Consider the following 26,036-nt stretch of genomic DNA (forward strand, 5'->3'; position numbering starts at 1 on the left):
TATTTGTGCTTAAACCTTTAAGAGTATAATGTGCATTCAAGATGGTTACTTAAATTTCTGTTTTAATGTAGAAGGATTTAAAACTTGAACACTTATGCGGGGGTTAGAGGCAGTCAAAAACCCACATTTAACTTGACTGCTTCAAAACTTAACTACTAATAGCCTATTGTTGACTGGGAGTCTTCCTAATGATAGTTAACATGTTTTGTGTAATCTACGATTATATACTGTATTCCTACAGTTAAAGTAAGCTACAGAAAATAAAATATTATTAAGATGATCATAAGGAAGAGAAAATACATTTATAGCACTGTTGTATTTATCAATAATGGAAGTTTATGTATTGAAAAAAGCTCTCATAATCTGTGCAGTTCAAACCTGTGGTGTTCAAGGGTCATCTGTACATTAAATATATCTGTAATCTTACTCTAAAAAGTGATTCTCATTTTTCAGTATAATATCTGGTTATATCTATATGTATATAATTGTGCTCAACATAATTTTTAGCTTTTTTGTTAATGTAATATATTTTGCTGCATTACACTGTCTTAATTATTTTTAAATGGTGTGATTTTTAAAGATTTATTTTAGAGATAGTGAAGGCAGGAACACTAGGGGAAGGGGCAGAGAGAGAGGGAGAATCTCAAGCTGATGCTTCACTGAGCTCTGAGCCAGGCTTGATCTTACCACCCTGAGGTCATGACCTGAGCAAAAACAAGAATCTATCTATGTTCAAGGGACTGTGCCACCCAGGCATCCAAATGGTGTGATGTTTTAAATGCCTGATGTTTCTGTAGATGTCCTACACTTAGATAGTTTTGTTGCTTTACCATTATAAACAGTGAATCTGTTATTATGTATATAGTTTTATCCTTTTTGATTAAGTGATTTGGTTGAAATTATAATAATTGTTCCTCAATTTTATTTTTTTATAATTTAAAATGTTAGGTTTTACATTATTAATACAAAAAGAATGTTAAGTCTTCTGAAAAGTTTACAAGATTTAACTGAGTAACGGAGTTCAATTTTTGTATGAACAAATTAAGTTATAAGGACTGGTAAATGGAATCTTAAAATTATTTGATTACCATTCATAATATATATTCAGATGAAACGGAATTTTAAATATTGTTTCTCTGTTCTGATGACCTAAAAAAAATTCTAAAATTCTAAGACCTTTATTGGTAGGGCAGGGATGAAAACTCTCGTCTCTTATTTTAGAGCAGGATTTTAAGCGTGGGATTCCTGTATACTCTTTAAGGAGGCCAGAAACCTTTTGTACACCTTAGCATATTAGACTTTTTTTTTAAGACTTTATTTATTTTTCAGAGAGAGAGAGCAGTAGAGAGAGCAAGCACAAGCAGGGGGAGCGGTAGGCAGAGGGAGAAGCAAGCTCCTCATTGGGCAAGGAGCCTGATGTGGGACTTGATCCCAGGACCATGGGACCATGGGACCATTACCTGAGCCGAAGGCAGATGCTTAACGACTCACCAGGCATCTCTGCATTTTGAGGAAGTGGACTGGTCTTTCTTCAGTTTTTTTTTGGAGGATTTTAGTCTAAATAAAATATTAAGGCCACTGGTATGGAATACCTTTTGAGAAGAGTTTGAGCTACATTTCTTATGATCCAATGGATATCTCATTCCTGTCTACCATTGACTGTTAATTACATTCAGGTTAGAATCTGTTAAGGCTTAAGGAATGATTAGGTTTGAAGTTCATTAATATTACAAAGGGAATAGTGAGGAGAAATTATTGATGCTGGTGAATTTTGCTGTCATCTCAAAACCCGAGTTGCCATTTGTCTCTGTGTTTTATGAACTCAACGAACATTACATTGAGTTGCATATTGTGGACTGAGAAAATTTTAGCAACTTGATTCCTGTCACCCTGAGCTAAATTAACTTTGTCTTAACTTCTCCTGCCCCTTCCTTTTATTTTTCCATTGTATTCCCCTGCCCCCACTTTTGCTCTTATTTGTATTTCTCTGGATTTCATTCCCAGTCGCTTTTTGCCTCTTTTCTCTCCTTAAATTACTTTTTTTTTTTTTTTAAATTTATTTATTTGAGAGCATGTGTGTGCTTGCACTTGAGGGGGGATAGTGAGGGAGGGAATCTCATCCAAGTTCCTGCTGAGCTGCTTGATCTCATGACCCTGACTGAGCTGAATCCAAGAGTTAGATGCTCAACTGGCTGAGTCACCCAGGTGCCCCTCTCCTTATATTACTCTTCTACCTGTGTATGTAATGTGAAGTTTCTTATTTTGATTTTCATTTGTTTATTATGGATATTGTAGTACTTATTTGCCAGTTTTAAAATAGGGAAAGAATTAAACATTTTTATGGATTTCTTTTAAACAAAGTATAAAACTAAAATGTTAAGGCAGGTGAGACTACAGCCATGATTCTGGCACAACTCTTTAAAAAAAATCATCTTTTTATATCCTATTGTTCATGAAATGTCTTGATTGTACAAGTAAAATTATGGTTTTTGACACTTTAGCTTTATTGAATTGAATTTGACAAAACTTATTTTTAAGTATTTACAGTTTTTTTTAAAGGTTTCATTTATTTGACAGAGACTCTTTGAGAGAGGGAATACAAGCAAGTGTTATGGGAGAGAGAAGCAGGCTTCCTGCTAAGCAGGGATCCCTATGTGGGACTCAATCCCAGAACCCTGGGATCATGACCTGAGCCCAAGGCAAATGCTTTAACAACTGAGCCACCCAGGCTCCAAGTATTTACAGTTTTAATAGCAGTGTTTTATTGAGTTGATATTTGAACCCATTTTGATGTTGGATATTTTGTATTTTTCTCAGTTTTTCATATTATGTGTAATTCTTGCTGTGAATATCTTTATCTGTGCTTTTCCTTACAAATGTCTTGGATTATCAGGATTATTGGATTAAAGAAACTCAAGCATTTTCTTGACTTTAAATTTGTCTCGGTGTTCTTGTTAGGCTCTTATAGATGTGGAAAGCAAGTTCAAGAGAAGGTGAATTGAAATTGGTAAAGGGAATCTCCTGAAAATCCAAAGATGGGAATCATGATTCTTCCAGGCTTATATGGGACTTGGAAAAGGAAATGAGAAAATCGTCAGAACATTTGAGGAATGTGTGTTTCAGAGTTCTTGTGGTCTTACGGCTTCTCTTTCCCCTGAACATTTGCTTCTTACTTGGCTTGCTTTCCTAAGACCTTGGCTGCACATGGCTGCGGTTTGTTGTTCATCAAGATCTGACTTTGATCTGACCCCTTAGATCTGACCCCTTAGATCTGACCGTCTATGGCTGCTGCTAAGTGCCTTTGTGTCTTTTCTTCCCCAAGTTAAAAATCTGGGTATTGACTTGTTGTTTTGTCCTTTTTCTTCCCCCAAATCCCCAGCTAAGTTGGATAGGCTATGGGTAGCCTATGGATGGTAAGGTTAAAACAAACAAAAAACCAGAAATAGAACGTGGTCTCTGCTCCTTGAAAGCATTTCTGGTTGACTAGTAACATTTAACAGACACAGTAAAATATGTCTAATCAATTAAAAATCTGGAGAGTTCATGAATTATCAGGGAAGAACAATTCTGTTTAGTTTCTTTTAGTATTTTGTTAGTGTGTGATTCCTGTTCCACTTCAACTTGTTAAAACCTTGTCTAAGTAAGTCTAGGGTTGTGTTAATACCATTAAAAATTGCTTATGGAAGTATGAAGTGTTAAATGCTATTTGATTAGATTTTATTTTAGATTTATTTATTTGACAGAACTTGCAAACAGAGGGAAAAGCAGGGTCCCCACTGAGCAAGGAGCCCGATTTGGGACTTAATCCCAGGACCCTGAGATCCTGACCTGAGCCAAAGGCAGGCTCAGGCTTAACCAGCTGAGCCACTCAGGTGTCCCTGCAAATGCTGTTTTAATCATAAAGATATAGAGTGTGCCTAATAAACAACTCTGTTTTCAGGTTCCAACTCGAAAAAGTATACCCCACATTTTAAAATGAGATATAAGCAAGTTGAAAGACTTAAATAATTTGCTTAAATTTATTGTTATCAATAAAAGATTTCTAGGTCTATCTTGGCAGTTAATAGAGACCACTGTGAATAGCTTTATTTTATCTTGGAAAATTCAAGTCCTATTAAAATCATTCTGGTGGTCTTAAAATCATTAAACTCAGATTTATTCAGTTTGTAAAGCTGATGTTTTCCAAGGTTTAAAATAATTCTCAGAATGATTCCTCTGTTCAGGTAGAATTTTGTTTCTTTAACCATTACCTCTTTTTGAGACATCATTGGATAATTAAAAAACTTAAATTCTCAGATTCATTTATACATTAAAAGCACAAAAGTTGAATTTAACCAGCTTTATCTTAAGCATGTCTTCAGGCTTAATTTTATCTGCATTCAACCTTGCCTTTTTTCACAATAAGTTTGGTAAGAGTTACAAGATTACAAACCATATTTATGTGGCTTACACATATTTATAGGAATAAGGATATCTAGAGTCTAAACATCAGAATCAGTCTTACTTTGGGGTTTAATTTTAGCTGTAACCACCCTTCAGATGAGGGATTATAGTGCTTATATTCAAGGCAGATCTAGATAACCACAGCATTACCTTTATTTTCTGTAACTATTGGGTTAATCTAAAAGTAGGACTTACTCTGTTGATTAGGCAAGGCCTCTTTTATCTTTTAGCATTTGGGAAAGTTTATGACGGCCAGCTTTTTTTTGCAGTATGTACTTTGTTTGTAGTAAGGAATATCATGAAAAAAAAGAGAGAAAACCATCTAATTTGTAATTTATTTTAATACCAAATGATAAAACCTAATATTTTGATTTTGTCTTTATTATATTTCCGTATTTGTGATGTATCCCATTATATCATGAGGCTATTAGTCCCTGAAATTAAGGTGCTAGGAGTTTGTGAATGGGCTTAAATCTCTAAGTGAAGGAATGAACTGCCTTTTTTTCCCCCCCGACCTGGGATCGAGTCCTGCATCGGGCTCCCTGCTTCCTCCTCTCTCTCTCTGCCTGCCTCTCTGCCTACTTGTGATCTCTCTCTGTCAAATAAATAAATAAAATCTTAAAAAAAAATCATTAAAAAAGTATGGTACTATTAATGAATACTCAGTGTTTCATTAATAGTTGATGCCTCTATTTCCACATATAGTTGCATTAACTAATGTCTAATAAAAGGAAAAAAGGTAAATACTAATAAAACATCAAAAGTTGATATTTGGGGGAAAAAAAGTAATGAATGTCTAGGTTCTTTTCCTCCCATGAGGATCTTTTCACATGATTTAAAAATAGCAGGATGTGTTACACTCTTTAGTTATTGCCACACATTTTTTTTTCATAGTGTATTTGAATTGTAGATGGCAAAACAAGAGTATGATTTAAGCGATTAACCTGTTTAGATTGTATATCAGATTAGATATGAAATACTATTTAAAAGAGCAGAAATTTTGCATGCTTAATTTTTACAATACTGACTCAAGGTTGTTTTTTTCTCCCCACATTTAGGTTTTACAGGATCACATTAACAAAAGCACCATGGAGTTTTATGAGTCAACATATTTTATTGTTCTTATTCCTTCAGTAGTTATTACAGTAATTTTCCTCTTCTTCTGGCTTTTCATGAAAGAAACATTATATGATGAAGTTCTTGCAAAGCAGAAAAGAGAACAAAAGCTTATTCCTACCAAAACAGATAAAAAGAAGGCGGAAAAGAAAAAGAATAAAAAGAAAGAAATTCAGAATGGGAACCTTCACGAATCTGATTCTGAGAGTGTACCCCGGGACTTTAAATTAGCTGATGCCTTGGCTGTAGAAGATGAGCAAGTTGTACCTGTTCCACTGAATGTAGTTGAAACTTCAAGTAGTGTCAGAGAAAGAAAGAAAAAAGAAAAGAAACACAAGCCTATAGCAGAAGAACAGGTCACCAAAGAAAGTGACGTGTCAAAGATTCCAGGCAAAAAAGTAGAACCTGTCCCAGTTACTAAACAGCCCACTCCCCCCTCTGAAGCAACTGCCTCAAAGAAGAAACCAGGACAGAAGAAGTCTAAAAATGGAAGCGGTATTATAATATATTCAACTATATTATAAATAATTGTATTTGTTTTAATAACTTTAGAACCTGAAATTTAGTTTGTTAGGTGTGTACACTATATTAGATACTGAGTTAGAAACCAAGAACATTGTCCTTTTACTGTGTGTTTGCTTTCATTAACATTAATTGCTGATAAAATAAATGATCATAAAACAGCATTTAAAACCACTAAGGACCTATAAATATCAGCAGTTAGAAACTTAAATTTATTTCAACCAGTACTTTCTAATTAGTGTGATAGGAATTAAAGATGAAAAGATAAATTAGATACCATTTTTTGCCTTTGATTTTGCAAAGGTTTATGGTACAGCTTTTTTAAAACTAGGCAATACACTAGGTACTAGGACTCCAAAGATGAAAATAGTGCATTTTTAAGCTGTAGACATGAACACAAGTAATTATTATAAAATGTCTATTTAATTTTTTTTTAATTAAGTAGGCTCATGCCAATCATGAGTCTTAAACTCATGACCCTGAGATCAAGAATCATAATTGAGCCACCAGGTGCCCCTCTTACAAACTGTTTAGAATAATGATCTTGGTTATGTCTAAACCAATGTAGTAGTTCTAAGGTGGATCACTTAGAGGATGTAATGCCTGAAATTTATCTTAGAGGATACATAAGTACTAGCTAGTTTGGATGGTAGGGGAGGGGTGGGATAGGGTATTCCAGGTAGAGGGGTTAACAGATGTAATAAAGGGACACCTGGGTGGCTCAGTCGGTTGAGGGTCTGACTCTTGATCTCAGCTCAGGTCTTGATCTTAGGGTTGTGAGTTTGACCCCCATCTTGGGCTCCACATTGGCTGTGGAGCCTACTTAAAAAACAAGACAAAACAAACATGTAATGGAAAGCACATAAGAAATGGTGTCATGATGTGTGAAATCCTATGAAAGGATTTATGTTCATCATTAAGTTGTTTGTGTCTTTTTTGTTTGTTTAAAAGATTTTATTTATTTGAGAGAGAATGAGTGAGAGAGCAGGAGAGAGGAGAAGGTCAGAGGGAGAAGCAGACTCCCCAAGGAGCTGGGTGCTTAATGTGGGACTCGATCCCGGAAGTCCAGGATCATGATCTGAGCCGAAGGCAGTCACTCAACTAACTGAGCCACCCAGGCACCCCTAAGTTGTTTGTGTCTTAATGGAGTGTTAAATTAGTTATATTGAATTTTAAATATTTGTTTGCCAGCTATGATCAAGGCATGGTACTTAGAGAAATAAGAGTAAGCTCCTCTATTTTAGCAGGGGAAAAGGACTTGTAATAAAAATGTGACTTCCATAAGAGATGTACAAAGTATAGAAGAAATGCAAGAAGCCTAAATGACTGCTGATGGGGGCCAGCGGGGAGGAACTTTAGATCTCAAGGAGGCAGTGCTTGAGATCTTCCAGAATGAATCACTTCACCCAAGCAGCTAGTGTATCTCATTCCATACTGGCAGAATGTCATGTAGAAAGGCATAAAGAAGAATATGGAGTATTGTTGAACCATGAAATGAGAGGTTCGGAGTGGAAGGACACAAAGATGAAAAGATATGCAGGGGATAGACCATAATGGTTTTTGTATAGTGTTAAGGAGATGGGTTGCTGTAGGTTGGCTGTTGTTGAAGATTTTCAAGCTGGTTACTTTACATGGTCACATTTATATTTTAGAACTGTATCTTTGGCAGAACTTGAGGAGGACAAGTTTTATGGGGCAATGTTTAATGTTGATAGACTAGTTAAGTAGACTAGTTAAGAGGTTAAATAGTTAAGAGGTTTTCTGAAGTTAAATTGGAGGATTGAACTATTGTGATGAGAAGAAATAGGAAGTAGATGAAAAGGGTGCCTGGTTGGCTCAGTTAGTAGTGCATTCAACTCCTGAGTCCAAGCCCCACCTTGGTCATGGGACCTACTTTGGGGGGGAAAAAAAAAAGAAGAAGAAAAGAAAGTGGATTAGAGAAGACTACAAAGTTAAAAAAAAAAAAAAAGATGACATGACTAATTGTATTAGATAAGGTATGATAGATTAGGAGAAGGCAGGATCAAAGCTAATTACCCAGTTCTAAGTTTCTCAGGGTTCACATACTAAAATCATTGAGCTAAATCTGGCCTTGCTTTCTGTTTTTTTTTTTTTTTTTTTTTTTTTATGGCCCACGAGCCAAGAATAGTTTTTACATTTTAAATGATTTGAAAAAAATTCAAGGAAGAGTAATATTTTGCTAAATGTGGAAATTATATGTAATTCAAACCTCTTTGTCCATAAATAAAGTTTTTCTTGAATGCAGCCACACTCATTCATTAACATATCTATGGCTGGCTTTCATACTACAACAATAGATGAATAATTTTGACAGAGTCTGTGTGGTCTGTAGAACCTAACCTATGTAATGTTTGGCCCTTTACAGAAAAAGATTGCCGACCCCTGATTGGTAGATGGTTGGTAGCCCTAAGACTGGGAAGGAATACTGGAGAGAGAGGGGATGTATATGGAGAGGAGAATGCCTTCAGGTTGTTTCAGGTTCCTATGAGGGGCCCCTTACCTAAGGAGCAATTTAGGATGCAATAGGACATGTAAGTGCAGAGGCATAAAGCTAGAATATAAATTCAGAAGCCTTAAGCATGACAGTAGTCGTCGAAGTTATGGCTGTAGATAAGGGCATCCAAGGAAATTATTTAAATTAAAGACTCTACCCCGAAGAATACTCACCATGAGGTCTTCTGTAGGAACAGCTCACATAGGGTCTGAAAAGGAATATTTCAAGTATAAGAATTATAGGAGCTGATAGAGAATTTTAAATTTATTTTGTCGTAAAATAAACAATAACATACAGTTTACCATTTTAACCATTTTTAAGTGTATAGTTCTGTGGCATTAAGTACATTTACATTCTTATGCAACCATCACTACCAGCTATCTCAAGAACTTTTTCATCTTTCCCAACAGAAGCTCTGTACCCATTAGCCAATAATTCCTCTTTCCCGTCTCCCCCAGACCCTGGCAGCAGCCATTCTGCTTTCTATTTCTGTGAATTTGACTATACTAGGTACTTCATATCTATGAAATCATATGTTATTTGTCCTTTTGTGATTGTCTTATTTCAGTTATGGAGAGGAGAGAATTTTAGGAGGTAGAAAGCAGTAGTGTAGAATGCAAAATAGAAGTCAGAAGAATTAAAGGATATTGGTATAGCATAGCATTTGGGACACTAGGTGGCTGTGTAAACTCTTTCATGGATATAATGAAGGAGATAAAAATCAGGTCTCAGTCAAGAAATGATTGGTAGAAAAGGAAGTACAGATCATTCTGTTGTCAATATTAGAAGGAAATGGGTGTGGGAAGCTAGGAATTATAGTGGTGGAAGGGTTTTATTTTTTTAAGATGGTAGAGATTTGAGCATGCACATAGGTTGAGTAGATTAAGAGTGGCTCAGAATTGGGAGGTAAAAGAAGGAGCAAGTACTTAGAAATCTTGATAAAGTTAAAAACAGGTATAACCGTAAGAAAGCTAGAATGATGTTTACAGTAGAGAGTTTCAAAATTTGAAGGTAAAGCATTTAGGGAATTATTCATTAGTAATTGAATTTTCTGTGTTTGCTAATTATTCATTAGTAATTGAATCTACTGCATTGTTTGCTGTGATGACTTTTCATTTATTTTCAATAAAGATGATCAGGATAAAAAGGTGGAAACTCTTCTGGCACCTTCAAAAAAACAAGAATCATTACCCCTCCATCAAGAGACTAAACAAGAAAGTGGATCAGGAAAGAAGAAAGTTTCTTCAAAGAAGCAAAAGGCAGAAAATGGTGAGATGTGTAGATATATATTTTATAAATACTAATCCTAGAGAAGTAGACTAGGACAAGGACCCTAGAGACCTTGCGTGCTCTTTAATTCCCAGCTTAACGTGTACTATAACAACTGTTAATGCTAATACAAGTCCAGGGATCTCTTGAGCTTTGGGGTTTTGTAGTGCTTTGACAGATGGCCAGGGTCTAAGTTTGTGATGAGGAAGTTAATCTGAAATTTAAAAAGGACAAAGCGTTTATTAAATATTCTCATTCTTAATGGAGTCTTAGAAATAATGTAAATAGCATACAAATTATAGAAGAACAGTATTCCTGAAACATTTGTACTTTTAAATATTACTTAAAGATTTTGCTAGGGGACATTGACTAGATCTGTCATTATCCTATAGTCCCAATTATTTCCTAAACATAGCTTGCATGTATATATAGGAAGCGTCCAAGTAAGAGTGGTAGGGCAATTTTTATGGGTTCAGAATTGTCTAGAGAAGGCAGTTAAGAAATGATTGTAGATTAAATCATGTTATTCAAATAATACTGGGCTGTGATACCAACTATTGCTAGAAGATAGTATAATTGGGAAGGGAAAAGATGAAATTCTATTATTTGTATTAAAATTATAATGTATCAAGCAACCAGATAGAAAAGTACTACCCTCAATAGAAAAATACTACCCTCAAATATTTGATGATATTAAATATTTATTAAAATTTTAAATAAAAAAATATGTGCCCCAATGTTTTTTTTTTTTTTTTTTTTTAAAGAAGTAGAGAGAGATTTCCATATGTGTGTGTAAGTTTATATCTCTGGTCACCAGACATCAGACTTTAATGTTGACACTCTTAAAGTTCTTCCCATTAAAATCAGGAACAAAGTATAAGGAGGGTTCCTACCTCCACTTTTAATGTTGTTTTGCAAATTTTAACCAGTTTAGTAAGATGTACCATGGAAATTATAGGCATAACTTATAGAGATGAGATGATATCTGCAAGGAACAATGACTGATTCTTGTACCTAGAAAGTGACTCAGTTAAAAACTAGCAATTGCAGTAAGAATTTAGTAAAGTACCAATATAAATACAGATTAATGGTTTTCCTTGGGCACTCATTAAATGTGGATGGATTTTTGGTTAAAACAGGAAGAAAATGAGAACTAACTAAAATGTAAAGGATGTAGAAGAAGAAATCCTAAGATATAATTAAAAAGATATGCTAACTCACTTTTAGATAACTTAAATGACTTAATGTAAAATAATATTGAACGGGTACTGCTTTAGACTGTTTGACTTGTTAAATGATATAAGAGGAATTTAAAGCCAAGTTGGTGTAGGATATTTGAAAATAACTCCATTTATCATTAAACTTAAATGTGTGTGCATGTCATTAATTACTGTTACATAAAGCCGTGAATAATTGTAATTTTGTTGAATTCAAATTGCAGCCTTGGTAGATGAACCCCTTATTCATGCAACTACTTATATTCCTTTGATGGATAATGCTGATTCAAATCCTGTGCTTGATAAGAGAGAGGTTATTGATCTAATTAAACCTGACCAAGTAGAAGGAATCCAGAAAACGGGGGCTAAAAAATTGAAGACTGAAACCGACAAAGGTAACACCTAGCATGCAACAGTTTGTTGTATTGAAGAAACACATTTTTGAGTTCTGGTGGAGTCGAGGCAATTTTCTCATAGAAATAATGAATTGTAAAAGAATAATAGAATCTTTGTACTAAAAGGCTTATTGGTGGTTTCTAGTCCAGTCTGCTAAGTTTTGTAGAGCTGGACTCTGGAATTTGACTTCCCTAAGATTTCACAGTTGTTTTGCTTTGGCTGTTGTCTCTTGTGAGGTTTCTATGTTAATTCACAACCCATCTTTTACTACTATTTTCTTAACAGACTTTATTTTTATTTTTATTTTTAAGAGCAGTGATAGCTTCACAGCATAATGGAGTGAAAAGTACAGAGAATTCCCATATACGTGTTGTCCTCACACATGCACACATCTGATTTTTTAAACTTACCATGTTACTGAACTATTATAACTCTGGGCTTCTTTTGGTCTAATGGGTTGCAGTTGCTTTTTACAAAGAGCAAGTTTGTACTTGATATTAAGAGCTTCCTGGGGAAATTGGGTGAATCAGGGGATGCTTGATGCATGGATTTTTTTTTTAATGTCAAGATTGTTTGTATTTGTATAATATTTATAAAATTAGATTTTTTAAAAATTATCTTTGTGCTTATTTTCTCCTATAAAATTTGATTCATATGTCATGAGTATTAAATGAGAATATTAATGAACATATCTGGTATAGATATCAGCATACTAGACATTTGGATGTTTTTAAAGTGAGAGCATATTGGCACTTTAAAGTATTCCACAATTTGGTCAAATTTTTAGTTAATGTAATTATTCCATAGTATATTAAAGATGATGAACTCTTTTTTTAATACAAAGAAAATCAAGAAATTTTGATGCTTAGCTTTGCTGAAGTTATTACTTGTGTTTCTTAAATGCCAACTTTTTATTTTTTTAAAGAAAATGCTGAAGTGAAATTTAAAGATTTTCTTCTGTCCTTGAAGACTATGATGTTTTCTGAAGATGAGGCCCTTTGTGTTGTAGACCTGCTAAAGGAGAAGTCCGGTGTGATACAGGATGCTTTAAAGAGGGTAAGCATATTTTTAATCATGGGCATATTTGGGAACAGAGATGAGAAGTTCATTGAACAAGGATTCCCTGAGTCTCCGTTGGTTAGACGTCCAGCTCTTGGTTTCGGCTCAGGTCATGATCATGGGGTTGTGAGATTGAGCCCCATGTCAGGCTCTGTGCTGGGTGTAGAGCCTGCTTGAGAGTCTCTCTCTCCCTCTACCCCTCCTCCTCTGCTTGCACTCTCCAACAAAAACAAAAACAAACAAAAGTTCGCCAAATAAGATTTTTGCTTAGAGGAATAAATTCACATTCCTATCGTTCAGACTCCAAAGCACAGTCTTATTTAATTCCAGAGTGGCTTCAGAAATTATTTCTTATATCTATACTAATCATTATACTTATTTTGTCAGGTGTTGAGTCATCTGATATTTTGACAAAAATGAAGTGCTTATAATGAGTAAGATGATTTGATGATTTATAGGATTTTAAAGTCATTTGGCACTTAACCTTGCTTTGCACTGCTTGGAAGTATTGAAGGCAAGGTCAGGTGATTTCTGGGTAGACTATATGGAATGTTTCTGTGACTCAGTATAGCATACTTCAGAGAACCTGGGAGTGTGTGTGTGTATATGTATGTATATGCATATGATATCATACTTCTAAAATAAGTGATTTGGATGGTAGAATTACTACTATGACTGACTAAAATATGTTAAAAAACAAAAACACCACCACCACCACCACAACAACAAAAAAACCAAAACAACCCCCCCAACAAAAGACAATCCATCGAGTTAATATTTAATTTCTCATGAGTCATGCTCACTCTATTTTCATGTATACTGTGTCATACCGAGAAAGGTGATAAGTTTTCAAGTGTTACTTGTGTGAGATAAGATGACATGGTGTCTGATATTCAATATTAGATATTGGACTTAACTGTTCTTATTCTAAACACCCACATACTAACACACACACAGCTAGCCACTTACCTGCTTTAAAACCATGAGTGGCTTCCATTTTTTCTTCAGTCCAAGCCATCCCCCTCACCTGATTACTTTTTAGTAGTCCTAGTTGATGTGTCTGTATCATTTCCTCATAGAAGGCTAATGTGAATTTCCCTATCTAAATTGTTCTCTCTACTATTCTTTCTCCTAACTATATGGACTTTTTTGTCATAGCATTTATCATAGCATATTAAGTGTGTCTATACTTCAGAGGATCTGTTGACAGTGTATTTTACAACTCTGGAATTTTATAATGCTTTTTGAAGGGTCTCCACATGGTGCCAGCAATGGCCTAGAGTAAACAAGGAATTCCAGGGTTTATCAGGGTATGTGTGGTGACTATGTGTGACTTTGGCTACAAAATCGACTATTCAGTTCCAAGAAACTTTCTTGAAATTCTTATTTGAAGAATTTGCCCTTTCGTTTACTTTATTTTAATTGGGTAAGTGTATATCTTAAAAGGGTTCTTAGTTATTTGTGGGGATAAGGGAAAAGCCTCTAGCTGAAGTTACTATGCCGAATGTTTGAAATTACTCCTCTTTAAAATTGAAAATAACTGCTTTAATTGTTCTTTTCTGAGGATGTTGGTGGTGGCTTATGGGGGCAAGAATAATTATTTTATTGTCTGAGATTGCTTTGAACTTTAGAGACTGGGTGGTAAATGAGCCTCCCCTTGATAGCTGTTTTAGACAGGCCAAAGAGGAAGTTGGGTACTCTTAATGATAGCATTTTAAAATAGAGTATTTTGCAGCTTCACATTTTTCCCCATCTTTGGAACTATTTGTTTTTTTGTAAAATGTTCTGGAACCACTGGAGTGGTACTGTTCTCACTTGTAGGGATTCAGTATCTTTGTCCTCTGTAACTGCAAAAGTAAGTTTAGTTTCTCCCTTTCCTGTCATAACAACTGCCTTGATCAGACCTTTTAAGAGATGGCAGGGTTCTAGGTATAAATAAATCCCCACACCTAATAAAGATTGCTCCAGGTAAAGGGTGAAGGTAAGTGCAGGAGCACCAACACAGGATAGAGATATAGGAGTTAGAGGACTTGCTGACCAGTTGGATACAGTGACTAAAGAAAGGTCTAGAATGAATGTTTATTATTCCTCGAGTCACTGGATAGCTTGTGGTGATTGCGGTATTTATGAACGCTTTGCTGAGCAGGAGAGTGTAGAGGATTATGAAAAATTTTAGGAAGTTGTTTTAGGCATCCTTTGGATCATTTAAGTGGGTATATTCATTTCACAGTTGAATATATATTTTCTGGAGTTGAAAAAATATTACTTAGGGTGTGACTTAGGAAAGTAATCTATCTCCAATGCACATGGTAAATGTGTGATGTGGGGAGTGCTAAGAAGGTTTAAGAATGAGCCCTGAGAAACATCAACATGTAAAGATTAGGTAAAGCCACCACAAAGAATATGAAGAGGAGCAGCAACACCAGGAGACAGTGGAATCACAGATGCTTAAGGCGGATAGAGAGTTCACAGGTGAGGGGGAAAAGTCAGCAGTGACCTGCTTTAGAGAGATCAAGGAGGATTAGGATGGAAAAATTAGATGTGATGTCCTCAGTAAAAGCAGTTTCATTGGAGTATTAGACTGTAAATAACTATTAAATAGGAAAGGTGATAATGTGTCCAGTTTGAATAATCTCAGATGGGAAGAGGAGAAAAAGTGCTAAAGGGGTTGCAGACTTGAAGAGGAGATTTTATGTTGTGTGCATGTGTGCTCGCATGTGTCTTTATCTTTAAAGTACAAGACACTTGTGTTTTATATTAGACCTAGGTTAATATATTGGGTTCTGGAGTCACATTTCCTGGTCATATCTGAGTTCTGCTATATTGAGATTTATTTGGCTTTAGGTAAGTGACTTAACCTGAGTGCCTCAGTTTCCTTATTTCCCAAATGGGAATGATAATCAGGTTTTGAAATTAAATGAAATAATATATAGTAGGTGCTTAGAGTTCCTAGCATACAGTAAATGCTCAAAAATGTTAACTGTTAATGTAATTATTAGTAAGAAAATATTTGATTTGATAATTTGAGTTGATTATTAATTTCTTAGTGTTGGCCTTTAGATATACTTGCCTCAATTATGTGATTTACAACTTTAAATTTTAATTCTTTTGACTCTGTGCTATATAACAGGAAGAAGTCTGCCTACTTAAATTTTTTCCTATACTTTCTCCTTTTTGCCTCTAAACTTTTGTTAATTATAGCACTTGTTTGTCAGATACTTAGAATACTTAATGTTAGTTTTGTGACTGTAATTTTCATGTTTGTTTTCATCATAGTTTCACAGATTAATGGTGGGTTTAAAGCTTATCTGATAAGCTTTAAAAACTATGTCCAAAAAACTATGTTTTTGGACATAGTTTCTGTGTTCGTTTCTTGGTTGGCTGAAGTTCTTTTTCTTGAAATTTCTTCAAAAAGGGCTCATAGGAACTATATTTTCCAAATTCTGGCAGATGAAAATGACTTTTTTGGTCATTATATTTGAATGATAATTTGGTGGGGTATTATATATCTGGGTTTCACTTTCTAGAGAATTTTTCACTCTTGCTTTACTATTCTCTACTCATATAGCTGGATAGATGTCTGAAACCATGCTGAATTTTGTACTCTTCTCATGTAGTTTTGTCAGACTACACACTCAGAATAAAAACATCCTTTGGGCAATCTTTCCAAGTATTTATTATTTATTGGACTTTACCAGTGTCCACCTACTGTACAAACATCAAGGGATTCAGCTTCTTTTAAGTTCAGCAGTAAATTTAATACTGTTTTGGCCTTGACACCTGTGTCCTCTTTCAATATTTCTTTGGGTAAAGCATGTATTTTCAGTCATGAGATTTGCCCCTTTAGCATAATTGAAATAATGGGTATCGATTAAGTATATGCCAAATCTCTACCTGTTGTTTTTATCTTTCACATTTTAATCCTTAAAAAAAAAATTTTTGTTTGGTTTATTTTTCTTTCTTTTTTACTTTTCTCCATCCTGGATGCTATGTCTTACTGTAGTTCAGCAGCGTGTCTTTTTCTGTTCTCTGCTTCTAGTTGGATTTTACTTCTCAGATGGTATAATTTTTACTTCCAGTTTGGGTTTTGCCAGCTCATATTTCATCTCATTCTCTGGTCTTTTCTTTGAGCTTATCTATTCTCATGAGCTCTGTTCTTTGCTCTTGTTTTTCCAAAAGTGACTGCTGTAAGATTTTTAACAATCCTGGCAATATTTTTTGACACAATTTTGTCTGCTCTTTTACAATCCTTTTTGGGTGATTTTTCTTCGTTTGTTGCTTATTTTTGTTATTTTCCTTCCGTTTTTCATGTATGTTGCATAGACTTGATTTTCTTTTGAAGATTTTTTTAATTTATTTGAAGAGAGCACAGAGGGAGAGGGAAAAGCAGGCTCCCTGCCAAGCAGGAAGCCCAGTGTTGGGGCTGGATCCCTGGACCCTGGGATCATGACCTGAGCTAAAGTCAGATACTTACCATACTGAGCCACCCAGGCACCATGACCCTATTTTCTTTTTAATCAGTACTCTCAGTGAGGGTGTTGTTCTTGGATCAGCTCTGTGCCTGGAGATTGATAATGGAAGGACCAAGGGTAGCTGCTGTTTTCCTCAGGCTGTGTGTGAAAATAAGTTCTTTTAGCCTTTCCATCTTCTCAGATAAAAAACTTCACTACTATGGGGTACATGGGTGGCTCAGTTGGTTAAATGTCTGCCTTCAGCTGAGGTCATGAGCCCAGGGTCCTAGGATCGATTTCTATATTGGGCTCTCTGCTTAGTGGGGACTCTGCTTCTCCCTCTGTCTGTCCCTTCCTCTGCTTGTGTGCTCTGTCTTTCTCTCTGTCAAATAAATCATAAGAAAAAAAAAAGATTTCACTGTGGAGTCCCACTATAGAGAATTTCTCTCGACTCTTCCTCACTAGCTGCTCACTTTGTAAAGTTTGTCTGTCTGATTTCTTCTTTTCTTGCTTCTTGAGCTCTCCTTCCAAGAAGATTCTTACCTTCTGTCTTTGTTCCTGATGTCAAGTGGAAGATTGTTGGTTTTTCGTTTCAGGATATGCTGGTTAATTTCAGAGAACTAGGCACTGGGGCACTTCTATAGTTTTGTGTATTTTGACAGGGTTGTCAAGCACTTGTATTTGATCTGCACTAATTTTGGCAGTCTTTTCTGATGTACGTTTTGATATTACAGATGATTGTTTCATTTTGGTTGTTCTCATTTTGGTTTTATATTCCTCTTTTGATCTTTTAGGAAGAGAAGAAGGAGATTGCTATCTTGACTCTGGGTTTAAAACTGGAGACTTAAAATTCTTTGTAAAAAATTTATTTCTTGGTTGTTATGTATCCTATTGTATGCATCAGAATATAGAATGATACAGTGACTTTCATGAAAGTTATTTCACTGAGTAGTACTTGAACATGATTCTGCTTTATATGTAATTGTGAACTCTGCATCGGCCTAAGAACACTTTGTTAGATACTTCATTTTCATAATTTTCAGTAGCTCATGTTCACTCTTACTAATTCTGTATTGATTTTCTAATTGTAGTCAAGTAAAGGAGAATTGACTGCACTTGTACATCAGCTTCAAGAAAAAGACAAGTTACTTGCTGCTGTGAAGGAAGACGCGGCTGCTAGTAAGGATCGGTGTAAGCAGTTGACTCAGGTGACATTCTTGAATTTAATGCTTATGTGTTCTGAATCAAAAGCAGTGAGGGATTTCAGAAATTTTAATCATAGAAATTGCTTGTTATAGCAAATTTATACCCAGTAAGAGTCAATTTCTTACAGAATTTTGGTGATTTCTCACTTTTTCATATTGTAACCTACAGTTGAATTACAAATTTAAAATAACAGTACTCCTAAGTGTATTAATTTCAAATAACAGAAGCATTTGGGCATTGGGGGTATGTTTCAGTTGGGTCTGACCTATTATTAGTTTCGAAGGAAGCATAGAACTGGTTATTTAAATCCAGTAGGATAAATGTGGAACTCTTAATAGCTAATTTTATTTATAAAGGTTCTTGTGATAAATATTTATAATTTTTAATCAATGTAGTTCTTCAAACCCCAGAAATTTTACTCTAAGAGGTTAAAAAAACCCAAAAAACCTTTAAAAATTATGTAAAGATCATGTGAAATGATAAAAATTTCTAATTAGAAAATAAGTCCTGGGGATGTAATATACAGCATGGTAACTATAGTTAGTAATACTGTGTTATGTATTTGAAAGTTGCTAAGAAAGCACATCTTAAAGGATCTCATCATGAGAAAAAAAAATTGTAACTATAATGGTGATGTTAACTAGACTTATTGTGATCATTTTGCAATATATATAAATATTGAACCATGTTGTATATCTGAAACTTACATAATGTTCTGTGTTAATTATATCTCCAAAGAAAATTAGGTAGACTTATTGAAATTCTATGGAAAAATGTGGTCTTATTCCTCCTGAAGTACTTGTTTCTCCTTTTAGGAGTTAAATACAGTAAATGAGGTTTTTTTTTAATCTTTCATAAAGCTACTTGATGACATTATGAGGATGGCCTCATTTGAATATAATACCTTTTATGTGAATTTGAAGTAAATAAAAATTAATGGAAAAACTTGGTCAGATTAAGATTAATCGAAGTTGTTACTCAATAAATGTTACTAAAATAGCATGTTTCCTTAAGATTACACACTTTAGTACAGTTTTATGTGGCTATAATTTTCAGACTATAATTTAAAGATTAAGAAGTTATCCACTTGGTAGAATTCATTGAGCTATATATACTTATGACATGTATACTTTCTTCCTAAGTGTATTATATACATCAGTTAACACTTTGCAGATATAAGTAAACTCTTATGGGAGGAAACCATCAGTCCATAAAAGTTTTAAGTTTTGGCGGTGCCTCAGTGGCTCTTTCAGTTAAGCATCCCACTCTTGATTTTGGCTCAGGTCATGTCTCAGAGTTGTGAGATTGAGTTGTGTCCCATGCTGGGCATGGAGCATACTTAAGATTCTCTTTCTCCCTCTTGCTCTGCCCTACCCCCATCCCCCACCCCTGCATGCACACATATATTCACTTCAAAAAAAAGTTTAAAACTTTTCAGTTTCTTAGAGGAGGGAGTATAAACTGATGATGTCTGCAGGTTAAATTTAAAGTTGGTTGGCTCTCTTTTACTTTGGTAATATTTGTTCTAGGAGCTCATAATAGTTGGAATACAAAATGAAATCACCCTTTTAAGATTTGATTTGGGAAGATAATAAAACTTGGAATTCTGATATTTTACTTTTCCTTCTTCCAATCTTCCATTCTACTATAAGCATCTTTTTATCTTTTCTCTTAGCAAAGGGACTTCTTTTTTTTCTCTGCTAGGTTATTTTTTTTAAGGTCTTTATCTAAACCCTAATTATTTTGCCTTAAAACTATTCTTTCTTATAATCAAGTTAGAATGTAGGAATTATTCTAGGTTTAGCTCTTTAACTCTTAGACTAGAAAGTAGATTTGGAATAAGAGTAGATGGAACAACAAAGTGTTTATGAAAGTAGCTGGTGTAAAGCTAGATGCAGGTAAGATGCAGAGACAATTTCTTTTTTAAACCTTTGACCTCAAGCATATACTTATTACAAAATTCATGATTGTCTTACTGACATCAGTTTTGTTGATGCTAAAAATGTTTTTAAAATTATAATCTTATGGTATTTATTTTTAAATAAGTTTTCATCATTTTTTTCTGGTTTATTCTTCTAGGAAATGATGTCAGAGAAAGAAAGAAGCAATGTGGTTATAGCAAGGATGAAAGATCGTATTGGCACATTAGAAAAGGAACATAATGTATTTCAAAACAAAATGCATGTTAGTTATCAAGAGACTCAGCAGATGCAGATGAAGGTATCTTTTTATTTTTTGAAAACAAAATGAAATTTTGCATTCATTAATTAGCAAACTTCAGGTGCCTAATATGTGCAAGGGTGTGTGCTGGGCAATGGTACAGTGACTAGTTAAACTGGCTCCCTGTCTGTAAGTAAGCACCTTTTTGAGGTAGATATGAGGCAGAGGCTCAAAACTGACAAGTAAATACTCCATTACAATGTAGTAGTCCTGCCTTATCCCTTTTCACTTTCTGTGGTTTCAGTTACCATGGTCAGCTGTGGTCTGAAAGCAGATGATTCTTCTGACATACTGTCAGAGGGTCAGTAGTAGTCTAACACTGTGTCACAGTGCCTCCGTCATTACCTTCCATCTCATCATGTAGGCATTTATTATCTCACATCATCACAAGAAGGGTGAATTCAGTATAATATATTTGAGAGAGAGAAATCACCTTCATATAACTTTTATTACAGTATATTGTTGCAGTTCTATTTTTAGTTACTAATCTCTTAACTGTGCCTAATTTATAAATTAAAGTTTGTGATATGTATGTATGTATGTATGTATGTATAGGGAAAAGACATAGTATACCTATGGTTTAGTACTCTGCAGTTTCAGGCATCTATGTGGGGATCTTGGAAGGTACTACCTGTGGATGGTAGGGGATTACTGTAGAGGTAAGCAGTGGATGCTTTGGAACTATTGATATGGGGAGTAGGGAAGAGGAGGATTATAGGGAAGACTTATTAGAAATGATAATGCAGACTATGTTGAATGTTTTAAAACAATTAGGCATTATCAGGTAAAGAGTGAAGAAATGGGCAGTGAGTTATTGGTGTGATTCCTTAGTCCCATTCCTAGAGGTGGTTGTTCAGTGAGTCTATTTTGGGGCCCAGGATGGAACTTTTTAAAATTTTTTATTAACATGTAATATATTATTAACCCCAGGGGTACAGATCTGTGAATCCCCAGTTTTACACACTTCACAGCACTCACTGTAGCACATACCTTCCCCAGTGTTCATAACCCAACCCCCCACCCCCCACCCCCGGCAACCCTCAGTTTTTTTGTGAGATTAAGAGTCTCTTACAGTTTGTCTCCCTCCCAATCCCATCTTGTTTCATTTTTTCCTTCCCTACCCCCCACAGCCCCCAGCCCTACCTCTCAAATTCCTCATATCAGGGAGATCATATGATAATTATCTTTCTCTGATTGACTTATTTCGTTCAGAATAATACCCTCTAGTTCCATCCATGTTGTTGCAAATGGCAAGATTTCATTTCTTGTGATGGCTGCATAGTATTCCATTGTGTGTGTGTATTTTTGAATTTATTTATTTGACAGGACAGAGAGAGAAGGAATAGAAGCAGAGGGAGTGGGAGAGGGAGAAGCAGTCTTAATGCTGAGCAGGGAGCCTGATAGGGGGCAGGGGGCTCGATCCCAGGATGCTGGGATCATGACCCGAGCAGAAGGCAGACGCTTAATGACTGAGCCACCCAGGCGCCCCTATACCACATCTTCTTTATGCATTCATCTGGGTTCTTTAGGATGGAGCTTTTTAATGAGTGCATCCCAAATGTTTTTGATAGAGGTTGCCCAGTGATAACAGTTCATAAGAAATGCAGTAGAAGTTGTGTTTGGAAATCAAGGGTAGAGTGAGGAAGAGATCTAGAGATGCAAATAGAGGCCCTGTCTTAAAGGGCCTTATATACCTGAAGACTGGGGAGCTACTAAAAGAGTTTATGGAATTCAGTGGTGTGATTATATTAGTATTTTTAGTTATTACTCTGCTAGCAGTGTGGAGAGTGGAATGAGATAATTGCAAGGCTTTTGCAGGAATCCAGGTCCAAGAACAAGGGCCTAAAATCAGATGTTGACAATGAAGGGTTGAGTTTGAGTGATACAGAAGAGTTAGTAGATTGGGCTTAGTGATGGAGTGTAGGAGAGAGCAAGAGAGAGAGCTGATAACGAAGGGTGATGACTCCTAAGGTTTTGGCCAAGTGACTTGTCTCTTGTCTTCCACCTCTCTTCTTTCAGCATTTCAGAAGGTTCAGTTCTTACTCTCTTTTCTACATGTTACTTGTTTTCATGATTCCAGTTAAGTCTGGTTGGTTGGTTGGTTCTCTCTCTCTTTCTCTAAGATTGAAATACCATTTTTATCGTTGATGAAGAGGCTGTTGAAGAACATGGTTTGTGTTGGCTTATCTATTGGGTGTGTAATATTTAGCCTATATGATCTTTCTGGGCCAGTGATTTTTTTGAATTTTTTCCATTGCTAGCTGATGGTTCAATTTGGAAGCTCTCGTCATCACCTCAAATTTAACATATGTCTAAGATCATACTCTTGCTTTTGATCAAATTCTTATTTTCCAACATCCGAGGCATTATTATCCTCATGCTTGAATCGTTTTGGTTTTTCTCTCTTGCCCAGTTTACAGTTTTTTTCTGAAATCTTTAAGATACTTTATTTCAAGGTACTCTTGCATTCATTCAGTTCTTAGATACTTCCTTAGTTTATTATTTCATACTGGAATAATTATAGTCGATTTTTAATCTCTCATTTCCATTCAAACACGTAAGTACTGTCAGATATTTATTTCTTAGATATTAATTTTGATCACATTGCTAGTCTGTGAAAAAATTTATTCTTCACAACTTTCAAAGTCCCAATGTTTTCCACAGAAAAACACTAAAAAAGAAGAAGTGAATGAATCTGTTGTCAGGTTCTTATAATATCCACTGCTTTGTGCTTTCACTTGACCTGATCCTCTGTCTTTTCAACCCCGAGTGGTGTGAGATATCCTTTCCCATTAATAAATGGGTTATTGACGAATTGATTTTCCTAGTTTCAAATTATTTTTTCTTTTTCTTCTTCTTAATTGCTACTTACTATTAAGTATTTGTAGTACTCTTATTGAGGATGGAAGTTGATTTATTTTTTCTTTTTCTTTTTTAGAAGCCAGGATATAGGTTCTATGTGATATGTTCTCTGAAAGATAAATACATATACTTTAATTTCTCTCAATTAGGTTTTCTTAAAATTAAGATTATTTCACATTTTAAAATAAGACCTTTTCTTACGGGAATATGAGATTCGTGTTCTTTATCTCTTGGTTCTGTAATTCTGAAATAAGAAATAAAGGCCAGAATTTTTTATTTTTTATTTTTTTAATTTCTTTTCAGTGTACCAGAATTCATTGTTTATGCACCACACCCAGTGCTCCATGCAATACATGCCCTCCATAATACCCACTACCAGGCTCACCCAACTTCCCACCCCCAGCCCCTTCAGAATCCTTAGATTGTTTTTCAGAGTCCATACTCTCTCATAGTTCATCTCCCCCTCCAATTTCCCTCAACTCCCTTCTCTCCATTTTCCCATGTCTTCCATGTTATCTCTGCTCCATAAATAAGTGAAACTATGTGATAATTGGTTCTCTCTGCTTGACTTATTTCACTCAGCATAATCTCTTCCAGTCCTGTCCATGTTGATACAAAAGTTGGGTATTCATCCTGTCTGATGGAGGCATAATACTCCATAGTGTATATGGACCACATCTTCCTTATCCATTCATCCGTTGAAGGGCATCTTGGCTCTTTCCACAGTTTGGCGACCATGGCCATTGCTGCTATGAACATTGGGGTACAGATGGCCCTTCTTTTCACTACATCTGTATCTTTGGGGTAAATACCCAGTAGTGCAGTTGCGTGGTCATAAGGAAGCTCTATTTTTAATTTCTTGAGGAATCTCCACACTGTTCTCCAAATTGGCTGCACCAACTTGCATTCCCACCAACAGTATAAGGCGGTTCCCTTTTCTCCACATCCTCTCCAACACACATTTCCTGTCTTGCTAATTTTGGCCATTCTAACTGGTGTAAGGTGGTATCTCAATGTGGTTTTAATTTGAATCTCCCTGATGGCTAGTGACGAAGAACATTTTTTCATGTGTCTTTTAGCCATTTGTATGTCTTCACTGGGGAAGAGTCTGTTCGTGTCTTCTGCCCATTTTTGGGCACGATTATCTGTTTTGTGTGTGTGGAGTTTGAGAAGTTCTTTATAGATCCTGGATATCAGCCTTTTGTCTGTGCTGTCATTTGCAAATATCTTCTCCCATTCTGTGGGTTGAAAGGCCAGAATTTTAGAGAATAGATTTTTGCATGATGAATTTGCCATCTATTTGGTTATAGCTCCGTTTGTGATAATATGAATGTGTTAAGCATATTTTCAGTTTTTAAACTTTTGATTACTAAAATCTTTTCATTAAAAACTACAAACATAAAATTGATAAAGGATCAAGATAGGGTTATTCTGTAGGAGTCTGTTGGGTAGGAAAGAAATTCTAAGTCTTTTATTTCTAAAACAACATTTCTATTTGTATTTATTTTACATTTCCAGTATGATAGCAGCTAACATCCACTTGCATTCTTGAATGTTGTGGCAGCTTGTATTTACTTTGCATTCACCACAATCAAAATGTAATTTATCCTTGGGGTGCCTGGGTGGCTCAGTTGTTAAGGGGCTGCGTTTGGCTCAGTTCATGATCCTGAGGTTCTGGGATGGAGCCCCACATCTGGCTCCCTGCTCGGCGGAAGCCTGCTTCTCCCTCTCCCAGTCCCCCTGCTTTTGTTCCCTCTCTTGCTGTATCTCTCTCTGTCAAGTAAATAAATAAGTAATTATTGAAAAGAAACATAATTCATACTTTAAATTTGTTTATATTTATTTGAGAAAGATGGTCCAAACTTCATTCTATTGATGCCTTTTACATTCTCATTATAATGAAGTATGTTTTAAGTTAGCTTTGGCAGTCATTGTTTGTAAATCTTATGTTTGTAAAATACTTTTAGTTCCAGCAAGTTCGTGAGCAGATGGAGGCAGAGATAGCTCACTTGAAACAGGAGAATGGCATACTGAGAGATGCTGTCAGCAACACTACAAACCAGCTAGAAAGCAAGTATGTTCCCAAATGCTTTATTTTTCATTGAATGGCAGAATATTTTCTTGAACCATCAAAATCGTGTTTGATAGTAATAGATTAGACTTCTGTGTTTTACATTGGTTTCTAAAATGAATTAATTTTCCAAAACAATTTTCTTGCTATGTGAAGAACCTCTTCAGCTAAGCTATGTGATAAACACTAGTGCTAGCCATGCAACATTGTCTACAAATATATGAAACTGAATTTCTAAGTTTTAAAACACCTGTCCCTTTTAACAGCAGTTCTTAAGCTTTATTATTCAGAAAGGCTTCTGGCATGTTCATTAAAAAAGCATATTCTTGAGTCCTACCCCTAAAAGATTATAATTTAGTGGCTCTGAGGTGGAGCCCAGGAATCTGCATATTAAGACATAGACCTTGTGAAAGTCATGAAATTGGCCCTGGTCTATGCTTTGGGAAACTGTGCCTTCGAGAAGAGTTAGTAGCATGGTTACAAGAATAATAAGCACTCTGACTGATTTCAGTCGATTTTCAGAACAGCCGTTTTGAGGGTGACGCTGTTGATTATGCTCATGAGTATGTGGTCATCCATTTTTCTTGATTATGGTGATTTTAGAATTTGTGTAATTGTTACCAGGATGATTCACAAATTATAGTCAGCCAAACTTCATTATTAGTAGACATAAAACATTTTCTTTTCAA

The 26,036-nt window shown here is 35.3% G+C and overlaps 1 protein-coding gene across 5 annotated transcripts in view; it reads left to right on the forward strand.

Annotated features, from left to right (window-relative positions):
• Positions 1–26,036, forward strand: part of KTN1 (kinectin 1) — a 102,297-nt gene that overhangs the window by 21,478 nt on the left and 54,783 nt on the right. For all 5 annotated transcript variants that reach the window (XM_045069784.1, XM_004738832.3, XM_045069781.1 and 2 more), the window contains exons 2-8: positions 5,502–6,054; positions 9,728–9,865; positions 11,307–11,477; positions 12,404–12,534; positions 18,080–18,196; positions 20,274–20,414; positions 25,244–25,350. In XM_045069784.1, the coding sequence (XP_044925719.1) occupies positions 5,532–6,054; positions 9,728–9,865; positions 11,307–11,477; positions 12,404–12,534; positions 18,080–18,196; positions 20,274–20,414; positions 25,244–25,350 (1,328 nt within the window). In that variant the 5' untranslated portion in view covers positions 5,502–5,531. The remainder of the gene's footprint in view (positions 1–5,501; positions 6,055–9,727; positions 9,866–11,306; positions 11,478–12,403; positions 12,535–18,079; positions 18,197–20,273; positions 20,415–25,243; positions 25,351–26,036) is intronic.

The sequence above is a fragment of the Mustela putorius genome, unplaced genomic scaffold (genome assembly GCF_011764305.1).
Source record: "Mustela putorius furo isolate JIRA1106 unplaced genomic scaffold, ASM1176430v1.1 tig00000129_pilon_pilon_pilon, whole genome shotgun sequence".
Classification (NCBI taxonomy): Eukaryota; Metazoa; Chordata; class Mammalia; order Carnivora; family Mustelidae; genus Mustela; species Mustela putorius.